This window comes from Oryctolagus cuniculus, chromosome 6, assembly GCF_051225735.1.
Source record: "Oryctolagus cuniculus isolate XC-2025 breed Fujian yellow rabbit chromosome 6, ASM5122573v1, whole genome shotgun sequence".
NCBI classification, from domain to species: domain Eukaryota; kingdom Metazoa; phylum Chordata; class Mammalia; order Lagomorpha; family Leporidae; genus Oryctolagus; species Oryctolagus cuniculus.
In genome coordinates, this window is record NC_142872.1 from 22,527,198 (window position 1) to 22,544,156 (window position 16,959).

The 16,959-nt window shown below is 43.7% G+C and overlaps 1 protein-coding gene across 6 annotated transcripts in view; it reads right to left on the bottom strand.

Moving 5' to 3' along the window:
* KIF3A (kinesin family member 3A) overlaps positions 1-16,959 on the bottom strand; it is a 62,068-nt gene that overhangs the window by 36,152 nt on the left and 8,957 nt on the right. For all 6 annotated transcript variants that reach the window (XR_016236089.1, XR_016236088.1, XM_070076093.2 and 3 more), the window contains exons 3-4: positions 3,640-3,784; positions 3,429-3,513 (exon numbers count right to left, since the gene is read on the bottom strand). Coding sequence is in view for 4 of the 6 variants with exons in the window: in XM_070076093.2 (XP_069932194.2) it covers positions 3,429-3,513; positions 3,640-3,784 (230 nt within the window). In the remaining 2 variants the exon portion in view is untranslated. The remainder of the gene's footprint in view (positions 1-3,428; positions 3,514-3,639; positions 3,785-16,959) is intronic.

Sequence of the window (16,959 nt, forward strand, 5' to 3'; positions counted from 1 at the left end):
TGAGGGTGAACCAGCAGATGGAAGAACCCTTTCTCTCTACCTCCCTCTGTAACTTTGTCTTTCAAAAAAAATCTCTCTCTCTCACTAACTCTGCCTGTCAAAAAAAGAGAGTTTTAATAGTATTGGTCTATATTGATACTTCTCAAAAGATTTTATGCTAAAGGACAATGTGTGTACTTCTAATCTGGGAAACTAGTACTTTTGCAAAATACAAAAATCATACTCTATGAAAGCATATTGCTAAAAAGTTTTTAAACACCTACAGTCACTTTTTATATTCATCTCACTGCAGACTAGAGGCATTCTGCAAAGCAACATCAGTCTCCAAACTAGAACTCTAAGGTCTTTATGTATTTTTTCCAATCACAATATTATATCAATTCAAAATTATTAAGTGTAGATAACTGATTACATCGATGAATAAAATGATTCAAAATGTATGACAATTCTTAAAAATGGGTGGTAATGCTAGCAAGAATTTTTATCATAAAAAAAGTAATTTAATTCCTATACCAAATACATTTTATAACACTAAAACAATAGATTTCAATGAAAGCAGTTACTCCTCCACCCAGAATGTTTTAGAAATCTGTGGGGGAGTTTCTGGTTCCCTGGAAGGCACTATTAGTATTTACAGAAACAGAATGAGGATTCTAAACATTCTGAAATGAGTGTGCCTTACCCAATGAAGAACAGTCCCACACAATTGCAAATGTCCTACCAGATACTCACATGGACAAAAAAACTGTTTATAATTATCTGAGTCTATACTCAGTTATCATATAAAATAATCTTACAAATAAAGACAATAAAATATAGCAACAGAGGAAAACAGAAGAAATACTACCACTTTCTTTTATTCAGAATTCTTCCAAGAACTAGTAACTATTTTAGTATTTTTTTTTAACTGTTCTGAAAGAACAAATCAGGATCATGTGTCCCACAGAGAGGACTTGGGTTCAATTTCTGGCTCCAGATTCTGAGTCCAGCTTTTCATTCGCTAATGCAGACCCGGAGAGGCAATGGTGATCATTCAAACAACTGGGCCCTGACACCCGTGTGGCAGATGTGGATTGCATTCCTGGCTCCTGGCTCCTGGCTCCTGGCTTCAGTCCCAGCCCACCCCTGGTGGCTGCAGGTATTTGAGGAGCAAACCAGTAGACTCGAGCTCTGTCTGATCTCTCAAAGATGGACATCTCCCATCTGCTGCTTCAATCCTCAAACCTACAACACCTGGAGCTGGGCAAACCAGAACTCACTTGTGTCAGAAGCATAAATATTCACCTTGACTGCAACACCTATGAATGCAGAGTATTATGGGTATGTTATACTGATGATCTAAACACCTTAATAGGTGTTATCATCAATGACATGGGTCTTTTTGTTTGTTTATTTTAAAAATTTCTTTGACAGGCAGAAAGAGAGAGACCTCCCACCTGCTGGTTCACTCCCCAAATGCCTCCAACAGCCAAGACTAGTCCAGGTTGAAGCCAGGTCTCCCACATGGGCAGCAGGTACACAAATACTTGAGCCATTCACCTGCTGCCCCTCAGAGTGCACATTAGCAGGAAACTGGAACTGATGGTGCAGCTGGGACACAAACCCAGCATTCTCACATGGTGTGTGGATGTCCAAGTAGCATCCTAACTGCTACACCAAAAGCTCATCCCTGCATCTTATTTTTTAATTACTGTTGTTCTCCTTTATTACAGTAAGGCAATATATTGACTTTTCAAAAGTTACATGCATAGGTAGATTTTATCACTTAAGAATTTCATTTTAGGACAGTTAAAAGGGCATTATGAAACACATGTTACAAAAAAGGCCCACTGGGTCTAACAGAGTTGTGAACCATTGACAAGAGTATTTTTAAGAATAAATTTTATTTAGCAAGTGGCCTCCTGCAGTGCCAGCATCCCATACTGGCATTGGTTAGACAGTAGAAGATGGCCAAAGTCCTTGGGCCCCTGCACCTGTGTGGGAAGACCCGGAGGAAGCTCCTGGCCCAAGGACTTTGGCCATCTTCTACTGTTTTCCCAGGCGATAGCAGAGAGCTGAATTGGAAGTGAAGCAGCCAGGTCTCGAACCAATGCCAGTATGAGATGCCGGCACTGCAGGAGGCGGCTTAACCCACTATGCTATGCCACAGCACTGGCCACTTGCTAAATACTTTGTGTTAATTTTATACTTACGCCTCCTAATAGTCTGTGGGTTTATCATGCAGTCTTAAGAAAAATGCCATTTTGAAAGAACATTTTTTGTGCCAGTAATTTCAAGTAAAATTTATTCTTAAAAATACTCTTGTCGCCGGCGCCGCGGCTCACTAGGCTAATCCTCCGCCTAGCGGCGCCGGCACACCGGGTTCTAGTCCCGGTTGGGGCGCCGGATTCTGTCCCGGTTGCCCCTCTTCCAGGCCAGCCCTCTGCTGTGGCCAGGGAGTGCAGTGGAGGATGGCCCAGGTGCTTGGGCCCTGCACCCCATGGGAGACCAGGAAAAGCACCTGGCTCCTGGCTCCTGCCATCGGATCAGCGCGGTGCGCCGGCCGCAGCGCGCCGACCGCGGCGGCCATTGGAGGGTGAACCAACGGCAAAAGGAAGACCTTTCTCTCTGTCTCTCTCTCTCACTGTCCACTCTGCCTGTCAAAAAAAAAAAAAAAAAAAAATACTCTTGTCAATGGTGCCGGTGCACCGCGCTGATCCGAAGCCAGGAGCCAGGTGCTTCTCCTGGTCTCCCATGCAGGTACAGGGCCCAAGTACTTGGGCCATCCTCCACTGCACTCCCGGGCCACAGCAGAGAGCTGGACTGGAAGAGGGGCAACCAGGACAGAATCCAGCGCCCCGAGCGGGACTAGAACCCGAGGTGCCGGTGCGACAGGTGGAGGATTAGCCTATTGAGCCATGGCGCTGGCCCGCAATGCAATCTTGAGCAAGTCATTGAATTCCTCTAAATTTCAATTACACATCAGTAAAATTGAACTGCTGGTATGATTAAATGAAATAAAGTGTGTTCCACTGTTACTAACTACCAGTTACAACACTAAATGCATGAACCTCACTGGAAGAGTCAGTAATGGTGGCTGCTGCCGTTCTACATTCTATTCAACTGTCATTCGACATATGTTACTCCTCTCTAACTATCATGCTGACAGTGATACCCTAATCAAAATTGGAATATTAGTATTTTAAGGACTAATCTTTTCTTGGTTGTCTTATATGTTAAAATATTAAAGTATCTGGCAAAATCAAACGTACCAATCATTTATCACCTGACAACAGTCTTGTTTCAGTCATTAACCCTCAGACACATACATGTATGAAATGACATACACACAGGGTCATTTAAAATATTAAAGCTATCTTTATACAAAAAGGACCTTAAATTAGTAAGCATTCTACTGCCTCAGAAAGTACTGTTTCAATCATCCTTACCTCTAACCTCTGTGTCTGATCCTTGCCCAAAAGGTCACGAACTTCTTCATTATATATTTCCAAATAAGAAACTCGAACCAAAAACCTACAAATAAAACATTAAAAAAAAAAGTAAAATAAGAACAGTTTAAAGTATTTTTACAACATTTGCACATATATGTCCTTCCCATGCTTGCATTCTCAATATTAGAAAATAAAAATTCTCTTTTACCTTGTGTCACCCTCTGCCTTTGCAATATGACCAAATATATGAGCAAATGAATTGGGAATGATTCCTCTAAGTTCAGGAACAGCTCGAACACCTTCCATGGTGAAAGTTTTGCCTGTTCCAGTTTGACCATATGCAAAAATAGTCCCTGAAAATAATGAAGGGAAACAGTGACTTGTTGTAGTCTCACGCTACAAGAAATAGCTCTTAAAATGAATTCCTTTGACACCATGACGGAATTTCTTCCTTGGATTCAAAATTTAATTCAGCACCAAAGTTTGCCTTTATCATCAACAATTACAATATATACTCTGTGCCACATGAACAAAGCACTGTTAAAACACCAGAGTCAATCAGATAATCCCACTTATTAATAATAAGTGTTCCAGACCCTAAATGCAAAAATTTTAATTATAATCATAAGCAATTTCTTACTATATATATATATACATATATGTGTATATATATATATATATACACAAATTACTTATTATGGGCATAAACTGAAGAAAATAGTATAAGAACAGCAACATACAGGCTTTAGGGCACAGACACCTCAGTCTGAATCTACATTTTCTACTTTTTAGCCACCTGACCTTGAACAAGTTATCTACCCAGAGACCACCTCCTCAACCACAAAAAGGTGACAGGAATAACTACTCTACATTGATGGAACCAAAAGAAGCAATTTATTTCAAGTAACCAACATTATGCCTGGTATAAAATACCAATAAAAGATAGCTCTTTTCTTCTTTTTTCAATTTGTTTTTTATTTTTATTTATTTTAAAGATAGAGAGATCTTCCATTCACTAGTCCACGTCCCAGATGATCACAACAGCCTAGACTGGGCCAGGCTGAAACCAGGAGCCCAGATCTCAAGCTTCGTCTCTCATATGGGTGGCAGGGATCCAAGTACGTGAGTCACCACCTGCTGCCACCCAGGATATACATTAGCAGGAAGTTGGAATTAGGAGCAGATCCAGGACTCAAACCCAGGCACTCCATTATGGAATACAGATGTCCAAAGTTGGGACCAAAAGTGGTGTCTCAAGCATGGGCCAAATGAACATACCATTAAATTTATTTTAAAACTATTTACTTATAGCCGGCGCCGTGGCTCAATAGGCTAATCCTCCACCTTGCGGCGCCGGCACACCGGGTTCTAGTCCCGGTTGGGGCGCCGGATTCTGTCCCGGTTGCCCCTCTTCCAGGCCAGCTCTCTGCTATGGCCAGGGAGTGCAGTGGAGGATGGCCCAGGTGCTTGGGCCCTGCACCCCATGGGAGACCAGGAAAAAGCACCTGGCTCCTGGCTCCTGCCAGGATCAGCGCGGTGCGCCGGCTGCAGCGGCGGCCATTGGAGGGTGAACCAGCGGCAAAAGGAAGACCTTTCTCTCTGTCTCTCTCTCTCACTGTCCACTCTGCCTGTCAAAAAAAAAAAAAAAAAAAAAAAAAAAAAAAAACTATTTACTTATTTATTTGAGAAGCAGAGAAAGACAGAAAGAGAAAGAAAGCGTGTGCGTGAACATGTGAAAGCAAACTCTCATTGGTTGGTTCATTCCCCAAATGCCCATAAAGAACATATCCAGGAAAATAAAGTCAGTCCAGGTCTCCCATGTAGGTGGCAATTATTTGAGCCATCACCACTGCCTCCCAAGATCTGCATTAATATGAAGCTGAAGTCAGATGCTGGAGCTTGGGATTGAACCCAGGCACTCCTATATGGGGGGTTGTTTAACTGCTAGGCTAAGCCACCTGCACCTGCTTTTCATTTATGAATACTAAAATAAGTTCTTTATTCAAAAGAAATGTAACAGCTGTAAGAACTAGGAAGTGTCAACAAAAAAGATGTTAATTATTACTAGTAATTAAATACAATCTAAGTTTTCTAAATACCCAAATTCATTCATTCAACAAATAGAGACTAGTGCTAAGCAGCAGCAACAGAGTGGCAAATTGAGAAAAAACACAATCCTCACTAATATTGTGTGTATAATCTTGGGGAGGAGATACTGGCAGAACAATTACAAGCATGATGCAAACCAAGAATGAGAAGCGGTACTAGATGGTAGTAAAGGACATAACCTAGGCTGCAGAAAAGCTGTGGAGAGAAGCAACAGGAAGTCAGGAAAGGTTTTTCAGAAGAGAAGGCTTAAGATACCATCTGATGAACAAGTAATCAGGAACAGAAGTCAACAGGCAAGAAAGAAGAGATTGTGAAAAACTGAAATAAGGGGCCAGCGCTGTGTTATAGTGGGTAGGGCCGCCAACTGCAATGCCAGCATTCCATATGGGCACCAGTTCTAGTCCTGGCTACTTCCGATCCAGCTCTCTCCTGTGGCCTGGGGAAGCAGTAGAAGACAGCCCAAGTCTTTGGGCCCATGCACCTTTGTAGGAGACCCGGAAGAAGCTCCTGGCTCCAGATAGGATCAGCTCCAGCCATTGTGGCCAACTGGGAAGTGAACCAGCAGATGGAAGACCTCTCTCTCTCTCTCTGCCTCTCCTCTCTCTGTGTAACTCTGACTTTCAAATAAATAAATAAATAAAATGAAGGAAGGAAGGAAAGAAGGAAGGAAGGAGGGAGGAAGGGAGAGAAGGAGGGAGGAAGGGAGGGAAGGGGAGGGAAGGAGAGGGAAGGAGAGGGAAGGAGAGGGAAAGAGTGAGAGAGAGAGGGAGGCCGGCGCTGCGGCTCACTAGGCTAATCCTCCACCTGCGGGGTTCTAGTCCCTGTCGGGGCGCCGGATTCTGTCCCAGTTGCTTCTCTTCCAGTCCAGCTCTCTGCTGTGGCCCGGGAAGGCAGTGGAAGATAGCCCAGGTCCTTGGGCCCTGCACCCGCATGGGAGACCAGGAGAAGCACCTGGCTCCTGGCTTTGGATCGGTGCAGTGCCGGCTGTGGCAGCCATTTGGGGAGTGAACCAACGGAAGGAAGACCTTTCTCTCTGTCTCTCTCTCACTGTCTAACTCTGCCTGTCAAAAATAATAATAATAAAAGACAGACAGAAAGACTGAAATAAAAACAGAATGGAAGATAGAGATGGAAAGGGAAATAGATGCAGACAGGGCTAAAGAAAGTGGCCGGGTGAGTCATGAGGACCACATTAAAGGTTGTAGATCTGGGGCCAGCACTGTGGTGCAGCCAGTTAAAGACCCTGCCTGCAGCACCGGTATCCCATACAGGCTCCACTCTTCTGATCCAGCTCCTTCTTAATGTGCCTGGGAAAGCACACTGGGCTCCTGCACGCATGTGGGACCCCTGGAAGAAGCTCCTGGCTTCAGATAGGCTCAGCTTCAGCCATAGCAGCCATTTGGGGAGTAAAACAATGGATGAAAGATCTCTGTCTCTCTCTGTAACTCTGCTTTTCAAATAAATAACATAAATCATTAAAAAAAAAAAAAAAAAAAAAGAGCTGGGGCCAGCACTGTGGCGTAGCGGGTTAAAGCCCTAGCCTGAAGTCCTGGCATCCCATATGGGCACTGGTTCAATTCCCGGCTGTTCCTCTTCTGATCCAGCTTTGCTATGGCCTGGGAAAGCAGTAGAAGATGGCCCAAGTCCTTGGGCCCCTGTACCCATGTGGGAGACCTGGAAGAAGCTCCTGGCTCCTGGTTGCTGGCTCCTGGCTTTGGATTGGCGCAGTTCTGGCCGTTGCGGCCATCTGGGGAGTGAATTAGACCTCTCTCTCTGTCTCTACCTTTCCCTGCAACTCTTTCAAATAAATTAAAAAAAATCTTTAAAAAAAAAAAAAAGAGCTTATAGATCTGATCCTAAGAGCAAAGTAAAGGCACAGCACAATTTTTCAGAGGAGTAACATCATGATTACTGTGGCTATCCTGTTGACAAAAAAATAAAAAATAAAAACAAACACTGAGAGAGAGCAAGGATAGATATGGAGAAATCAATTAGAGGGCTGGAGTAGCTGGCCAAGAAATGGTGTAGCATGAAAAGACAGCCTAGGACATAACAGCATAAATGAAAAGGAACCTCATTTACGACTATTCAGTTAACCTCAATATCATGTTCAGACCTTTTTGTGAAAATAAATTAATCATCTCAGGAGTCACTGTTCACACATGGGAATAAAAAAAAAATCTCATTTTTTTCTAACTGACTAAATGTTTCAAACTCTACCATTAGGAATAACATGACATTCAAAGGCACTGGAAATAACATGAACTCACTGACTGCATTTTAAAACAGGCACAATCAATTTAATAAATAAATAATAAGCTTTAAAAGGACAACAGCTACCATTTACTGATCATTTGCTATGTGGTAGGCCATTGTATCTCATTTAATTTTCACTCCAATCCTGACAGGCAATATTTGAATCTCCCCAATTTAGAAAAACAAAGGCTTACAGAAATTAAGTGACTTGGTTAATGTCATAAGTGACATAAGAGGTAAGATTTGAATACAGTCCATTTGGCTCCAGAGCCCATATATTTTTACTAGTATTTAATGGCCAAAACAAAAATGTAACTCAAAATTAATTTTAATAAGAGTTTCTACAAATGCATTAAATACATGAAGAATACTAATTTTTAAAAAGATACCATTTTATAACCTGAGAAAGGAGGACCACAGATCCCATAGAATTTCTAGCCTTTTTAAAAATTTTTTTAACTTATTTTTTATTTATTTGAAAGTCAGAGTTACAGAGAGAGAGAGAGAGAGAGAGAGAGAGAGATAGCTTCCATTTGCTGTTTCACTCCCCAAGTTCCCAAATGGCTGTAATTGCCAGGGCTGGGCCAGGCTGAAGCCAGGAGCCAGGAGCCTCTTGCCGGTCTTCCCTGTGGGTGAAAGGGTGGAAATGCAGCAGCTTGGTCTGAAACCAGCACCCATATGGAATGCTGGCAGTGCAGATGGAAGCTTAACCTGCTATGCCACAATGCTGGCCCATTTCTGGCTTTTAAGTGTCGAACTTACCAGTTATAATGCTCTATAGTTTCTCCTTCAACATGAATTTCTCTAAAAATTTAGTTAAAGAATAGTTTAAGTTTTTTTTTCAAAGATTTATTTTATTTATTTCAAAGAGTTACAGAGAGGCAGAGACAGAGAGACAGAGGTCCTCCATCTGCTGGTTCACTCCATAAATGGCCTCAAGGACCAGAGCTGAGCTGAATGGAAGTCAGGAGCTTCTTCTGGATCTCCCATGTGGGTGCAGGGGCCCCAGGACTTGGGCCATCCTCCACTGCTTTCCCAGATGCATTAGCAGGGAGCTGGATCGTAAGTGGAGCATCCAGGACTCGAACCAGCGTCCATATGGCCAGGCAGGGCTTTAACTTGCTGCACCACATGACCAGCACTAACAGTTAAATTTTAAAAACTAAAAATCACTTGTAATATTACCCAGGATCCTCCTTTCCTGACTACATATTAAAAATGTAGATGGCAGGCATTTAGCCTAGTGGTTAATTCACCAGTTAGGAAACACATCACATAAGAAAATGCCTGAGTTCAAGGCAGCTCTGCTCCCGATTCCAGCTTCCTGCTGATGTATACCTGGGAGAAAGCAGATGAAGGCACAAGTACTGGGCTCCTTCCACTCACACGGGAGAACCAACTGAGTCCCAGCCATTGCAGGCATTGCGGAATAAACCAGCAGATGAAAGCTTTTTGTCTTTTTTGTTGATAATTTTTTTTTAATGGAAGGAGTGAGCATTTAGTCTAGCAGTTACGACTCCTAAAGGTAAGATACATGGCAGTGCCTAAATTTAATACTCTACTCCAGCTCCCTGCTAGTGCAGACCCTGTGAACAGCAGTGATAGCTAAAGTAGTTGGATCCCTGTCACCCACTAAGATGACCTGGATTGAGTTCCTGGCTTCAGGCTTCAACATGGCTTGGTTCCAGCCATTGCAGGCATTTGAGGAGTGAACCAGCAGATAGAAGAGTGCTATCCACTCCCCCCACATACACTGGGTGTGTGTGTGTGTGTGTGTGTGTGTGTGTGTATGTGCCTTCCTCTCAAATAAATTGTAAAAGCATTTTTTAAAAAATGGTAAACGGATGGGACTGGCGCTGTGGTGCAGCAGGCAACACCCTGGCCTGAGGCACCGGCATCCCATATGGGTGCCGGTTCTAGTCCTGGCTGCTCCTCTTCTGATCCAGCTCTCTGCTATGGCCTGGGAAAGCAGTAGAAGATGGCCCAAGTCCTTGGGCCCCTGCACCCATGTGGGAGACCAGGAAGAGGCTGCTGGCTCCTGGCTTCGGATCGGCACAGCTCCGGCCACTGCAGCCAACTGGGGGGTGAACCATCGGATGGAGGACCTCTCTCTCTCTCTCTCTCTCTTTCTCTCTCTCTCTGTGTAACTCTTTCAGATAAATAAATCTTTAAAAAAGAATGGTAAAATGTCCACACAAAACCTGCAAATAATTCATTACTACCAAAACTTTGAAGCAGCAAGAAGTCTTCAATAGGTGAATGAATAAACAAACTGTTATATTCAATTCAACGCTGCAAGAAAAGAGCTGCAAAGCCATGAAAAGCACTGAGGAAACTTCAATGCACATTACTAAAGAAGCCAATCTGAAATGGTGACGCATTATATCATATGATTCTGATTATCTGTCATTTTAGAAAGATCAGTGGTTGCCAGGGATTCCAGGGGAGAGAGACAGACAGCATTTTAAGGCAGTGAAAATGCTGTATATGATACAAGAATTGTAGAAAGATGCCATTATACATTTATCCAAATTCACAGAATGTACACCACCAAGAGTGAACCCTAACATCAATCACGGAGTTTGGGTGATAATGATGTATCAGTGTAGACTCATCACATGCTCCTCTGGTGGGGATGTCAGTGATGAGGGAGGCTGTTCACATGCAGGGAATGAAGTTACACAGGAACTATCTATTTTCAGATGTGGATTTTGCTGTGAACTCTAGAAATAAAGTTTATTAATTTTTAAAAACTATTTTTGAATAGTAGGACGCATATGTACTTGCCACTGAGAATATAAAAAGCTATAGCTAAGCAGCATTTGAATACTGGAGAGTACAGTATATTATATATTATTACATTGCCAATATTTATCCTTTTTCAAAATGTTTTTTTACTGCTATCCATTTTCAAAGTCAGCATAAGACACAGGTACAAACTTTTTTGACATTCAAATATTACTTTATAGAGTAGTTTTTTTTAAAAGATTTACTTATTTGTTTATTTGAAAGGGAGAAAGAGAAAGAGAGAAAGAACTCTTGCATCCACTGGTTCAATTCCCAAATGACTGCAACAGCCAGGTCTGTGCCAGGCCAAAGTCAGGAGCCAGGAACTACATACTGGTCTCCCAAATGGGTGGCAGGACTTCAAATACTGGAGTATTCCAAGTATTTCACTACCTTCCCAGGTACCAAAAGTGGTGACTTAATCCACTGTGCCACAACACCAGCCCGTTTATAGTATTTATTTTTAAAGAGACATTTTTCTGTTAATTTAAAAGAAACAAGTCACAATTCCATTTCCAACCAAAACAGAATAATAAGAGACAAATCAACCATATTGGTTAAAACTAAAAGTAGACAAAACATAAAACAGCAGTTTCAAGACAATGGGTAGCATTCAACAAAGGACTGTGATGCCTAAATGATGGAAAATAGTTGAGATAGACCCTATGATTGCTCACCTTATTGTCTGAAGAGAAAATCTAAGCAAAGAGCAGGAAGGGGAAGCCAGGTAGTACACTCCCTCAGTTAAGAGAAGGAACTAAGAGAGCTCCAAAGTAAAACCAAACAATTTGTAGGACAGGGTACCAGAAAGGACAAAGATGCACAAAAAGAGCTCTGGACATCTGGACAGGGTCCTCAAGTATTCCAAAGAGTACTAGTACGTGAGTATGATGAGCTACGTGAAAACGCGGCGGGGCGGGGGGGATAGCACCTGGAAGGATTAGATGGAAGAGTGCCTGGCATTACAAAGGCCAGAAATAGTATCTTTTTCTACCAGGAGAATATTTTCAGACTGGAAAACTCCATGATTGACATGACATTGTTGCAGTATACAAAAAGGTCTTACCTCAGTAGTAGATAACAATTAACCTTAACCTTCGGCTGCATACTGCTATGGTCTTAAATAAGAACAAATCTTTTTTTTTTTTTTTTATTTGACGGGTAGAGTTATAGACAGTGAAAGAGAGAGACAGAGAGAAAGGTCTTCCTTCCATTGGTTCACTCTCCAAATGGCCACTATGGCGGGCGCTGTGCCGATCCGAAGTCAGGTGCTTCTTCCTGGTCTCTCATGTGAGTGCAGGGGCCCAAGCACTTGGGCCATCCTCCACTGCCCTCCTGGGCCACAGCAGAGAACTGGACTGGAAGAGGAGCAACCGGGACTAGAACCCAGTGCTCATATGGGATGCCAGTGCCGCAGGTGGTGGATTAACCAAGTGAGCCATTGCGCCGGCCCCTAAATAACAAATCTTAAAAAAAAAAAAATACTTGAAAAGATCAAACTTTTCAAGTAACCATATTCCAGAACATAGCTCATAAATATTTATAGAAATATAAAACTATTCAAGATTCAGGGTTAAATTCACATCTGGCATCCAACCAAAAATTGCCAAGTTGAGGCAAGAGTTTCGCACAGCAATTAAGGCACCAGTTGGAATATCCACATCTTACTGCAATGTCTGGGTTTAAGTCCCAGTTACAGTCACAACTCCAGCTTCCTACTAATGAGCTCCCTGAGAGAAGTATTGTTGTTCAAATATCTGGGTCTCTGCCATCCATGTGGGAGAGCCGGATTGAATTCCAAGCTCCTCGCTTCTGCCCGGCCCACACACAACTGATGCATGCATTTGTAGAATGACAAACAGCTAGGATACAGGTCAATCTCTCTCTTCCATATAAATAAAATAAATTTTTAAAAATAAGTAAACAAAATTTGCCCAGTTTGCAAGAAAGACAAAAATACTAGTATACCCATAATGAAGAAATCCATCCATCCATCAAAATTAACTCAGAGCTGTTACAGATGTTAGAATTAGCAAACAAGGACATTAATAGTTATAAAAACTATATTCCATGAGTTAAAAACTTAAGAAGAAACATAAACGAAGCAGTAAAGATCAAAATCAAACTTCTAGGGATGAAAACTACCGTAAATGAAATGAAAATATACTAGGTAGGGTTAATGGACAATCAGATGTTCCAGAAAAAATGATTAGTAAACTTGAAGCATATCAACAGAAACAATCCAGAGAGAAAGGAGAAAAAGCAAACCAACAGAGATCATCAATGAGCTATGGGACAATTCTAAGCAGCTATGTCACTCGAGTGACAGGCAGGGAGTGGGGACACAAAAAATTTTTAAAATAATGGCTGAAATTTTTCCAAATCTGATAAACACTACAAACTACAACACCAAGAAGCTTTGCAAACACAAGAAACATGAAGAAAAATACACTGAGGCACAACATAACCAAATTGTACAAAACCAATAATAAAGAAAGAAATCTTATTTTGTAGCATATGTGCTACAGAAGCAAGTACAAAGAAGGAAATCTTAAAATCAACCAGAGAAACAAAGTTGTGTTCTGTAAAAAACAACAAAGAGAAGAATAAAAGTGAATTTCTGGCCAGAAATAACGCAAATGAGGAGACAGCAATGCAGTCAAGAATTGAAAGAAGAAACCATCAGAGCTGGCACTGTGGTGTAGGTTAGGCCCCTGCCTCCTGGAGGATTGCAGCTCTCCTTCCTGAGTGCATATGCTTTCGCCACTCTGCCTACCTCTACCTGTACGTCTTCCATGAAGACAGGAACCTGGATCAGGCCTAGCCAGGGGCCACAAGAATGCCGTACTGTGGCTGTAATGCTGTACAAGGGCTGGCGTCATGGTGTAGCAGGTAAAGCTTCTGTCTTCAGCACTGTCATCCTGTACGGGGGCCGGCTGGAGTCCTGGATGCTCTACTTCCAATCTAGCTTCCTGCTAGTGTGCCTAAGAAAGCAGTGGAAGATGGCCCAAGTCTTTGGGCCCCTGCACACATGTGGGAGAACCAGATGAAGCTCCTATCTCTAAGCTTTGGATGGGCCCAGCTCTGGCCATTGTGGCCATCTGGGAAGTGAACCAGCAGATGGAAGCGCTCTCTCTTGCTCTCTTTCTCTCTCTGCTTCTCTATCTCTGCCTGTTTTTTTTTTTTTTTTTTTTTTTTTTTTTTTTACAGGCAGAGTGGACAGTGAGAGAGAGAGACAGAGAGACAGGTCTTCCTTTTCCATTGGTTCACCCACCCAGTGGCCGCTGCGGCCGGCACACCATGCCGATCCGAAGCCAGGAGCCAGGTGCTTCTCCTGGTCTCCCATGCAGGTGCAGGGCCCAAGGACTTGGGCCATCCTCCACTGTACTCCCGGGCCACAGCAGAGAGCTGGACTGGAAGAGGAGCAACCGGGACAGAATCCGGTGCCCCAACCGGAAATAGAACCTGGTGTGCTGGTGCTGCAGGCGGAGGAATAGCCCATTGAGCTGTGGCGCCGGCCTATCTCTGCCTTTCAAATAAACAGAAGAAAGAAACCATCAACCTAGAAAACTACATCAAGTGAAGAGATTTTTCAAAAATAAAGGTAGAATAAATATACTAAAGGTTTATTAAGGGCCGGCGCCATGGCTCACTAGGTTAGTCCTCCGCCTGCGGCACAGGCATCCCTTATGGGCTCTGGGTTCTAGTCCTAGTTGCTCCTCTTCCAGTCCAGCTCTCTGCTGTGGCCTGGGAGGGCAGTGGAGGATGGCCCAGGTGCTTGGGCTCCTGCACAAGCACAGGAGACCAGGAAGAAGCACCTGGCTCCTGGCTTCCAATCGGCGCAGCGCCGGCCATGGCAGCCATTTGGGGAGTGAACCAACGGAGGGAGGACCTTTCTCTCTGTCTCTCTCTCTCTCTCTCTATCTGTCAAATAAATAATAAAAAAAATTTTTTTAAAGGTTTATTTATTACTTATTTGAAAAGCAGAGTGACACACAGACAGAGTGAGAAACACAGAAAAAGAGACAGATTGATCTTCCACCCATTGGCTCAGAGCTAGACCAGGCCAAAGTCAAAGCCAGGAACTCCATCTGGATCTCCTACACAGGGAGCAGGAACCCAAGGACTTGGGCCAACATTCAGTGCCTCCTACATGCCTTAGCAAGAAGCGTGATCCGAGAAGCCAAGATTTGAACTCAAACTCCAATGAATGCTTCTTTAGACTAAAAAAGCTGAAAGAATTCATCATCAGTAGAGGAAATGTTAAATAAGGAGCTGGCACTGTGGTGTAGTAAGCTATGCCTCCGCCTGTGGCGCCAGCATTCTACACAGGTACCTATTTGTGTCCCAGCTGCTCCTCTTCCAATTTGTCTCTCTGCCATGGTCTGGGAAAGCAGTAGAAGGTGGCACAAGTGCTGGGGCCCCTGCACCCACGTGGGAGACTGGGAAGAAGCTCCTGGCTTCATATCAGCCCAGCTCTGGTCATTGTGATTATTTGGGGAATGAACCGGTGAAGGGAATGGAAGACCATTCTATCTCTACCTCTGTCTATAACTCTACCTCTTTAAAAAGAAAAAAAAAAGAGAGAGAGAGAGAGAGAGAGAAATGTTAAATGAAGTTTTTTAGGCACAAAAGAAAGTATTTTAGATGGAAATATGTACTACAAAAGGAATGAAGAGTGCCTGAAAGTAAATAAACATTTAAGATATCTTTCTCATTATTTAAGTGACTATAAAGCATAACTGATGGCTTTTTTAAATTGTTCTTTTTTTTCTAAGATCTGAAAGGTAGAAATAGAAGGAGAAACAAAGATATCATCCATCTGCTGGTTTACTTCCCAAACTGCTGCACCAATCTGAAGCCAGGAGCCAAGAGCTTCCTCCAGGTCTTCCACATGGGTGCAGAGGCCCAAGGACTTGGGCCATCCTCCAATGCTTTCCCAGGAGCACTAGCAGGAAGCTGGATCAGAAGCAGAGCAGCCAGGACTTGAATTGGCACCCAAACGGGATGTTGGCGCCTCCATTATGCCACAGCACCAGCCCCTGATGGCTTTTCTTTAAAAAAGACTCATTTACTCACTTATTTGGAAATCAGAATTACAGAGAGAGAGGGAGAAATAGAGAGAGATCTTCTATCTGCTGGTTCACTTCCCTAACAGCTGGGTCTGGACCATGCCAAAGCCAGGTGCCTGAAACTCCATCCAGGTCTCTGACATGGGTGCAGGGGCCCAAATACCTGGGCTAAGCTGCTTTCCTAGGCACATTAGCAGGAAGCTGGATCAGAAGTGGAGTGCCTAGCCAGCGCTATAGTATAATGGGCTAAGCCTCCGCCCACAGTGCCAGAATCCCATATGGGTGCCAGTTCGAATCCTGGTTGCTCCACTTCTGATTCAGCTCTCTACTGTGGGCTGGGAAAGCAGTAGAAGATGGCCCCCTACACGCACATGGGAGACCTGGAAGAAGCTCCTGTCTCCTGATCGGCTCAGCTCCGGCCACCGGCCACCGGCTACTGCGGCCATCTGGGGAATAAACCAGAGGATGGAAGATTTTTTTTAAAAGATTTTTTATTTATTTATTTGACAGGTACAGTTACAGACAGTGAGAGATAGATACAGAGAGAAAGGTCTTCCTTCCGTTGGTTCACTCCCCAAATGGCCGCTACGGCCGGCACTGTGCCGATCCGAAGACAGGAACCAGGTGCCTCTTCCTGGTCTCCCATGCAGAAGCAGGGGCCCAAGCGCTGGAGTCATCCTCCACTGCTTTCCAGGCCACAGCAGAGAGCTGGACTGGAAGAGGAGCAACCAGGACTAGAACCTGGTGCCCATAAGGGATGCCTGTGCCGCAGGTGGAGGATTAACCTAGTGTGCCACGGCGCAGGCCCTGGATGATCTTTCTCTCTCTCTCTGTCTCTCTATAACTCTACATCTCAAATAAAAACAATAAAATCTAAAAAAGAAAGAAAGAAAGAAAGAAAGAAACAGCAGCAGCAGAATGCCCAAAAGGGATGCCAATGCTGCATACTGTGGCTTAATCCACTGCACCACAGCGCCAGGCCCCATAACTGATGCCTTAAACAAAGGTAAGAACATCATGGTGGGAAGTTTACAACATGTGCAAGTAAAATATGTGACAACAATAGCACAAAGTGTGGGAAGAGAGAAATAGAAGTATACCATGGGCCGGTGCTGCGGCTCACTAGGCTAATCCTCCACCTTGCGGGGCTGGCACACCGGGTTCTAGTCCCGGTCGGGGCGCCGGATTCTGTCCCGGTTGCCCCTTTTCCAGGCCAGCTCTCTGCTGTGGCCAGGGAGTGCAGTGGAGGATGGCCCAAGTCCTTGGGCCCTGCACCCCATGGGAGACCAGGGTAAGTACCTGGC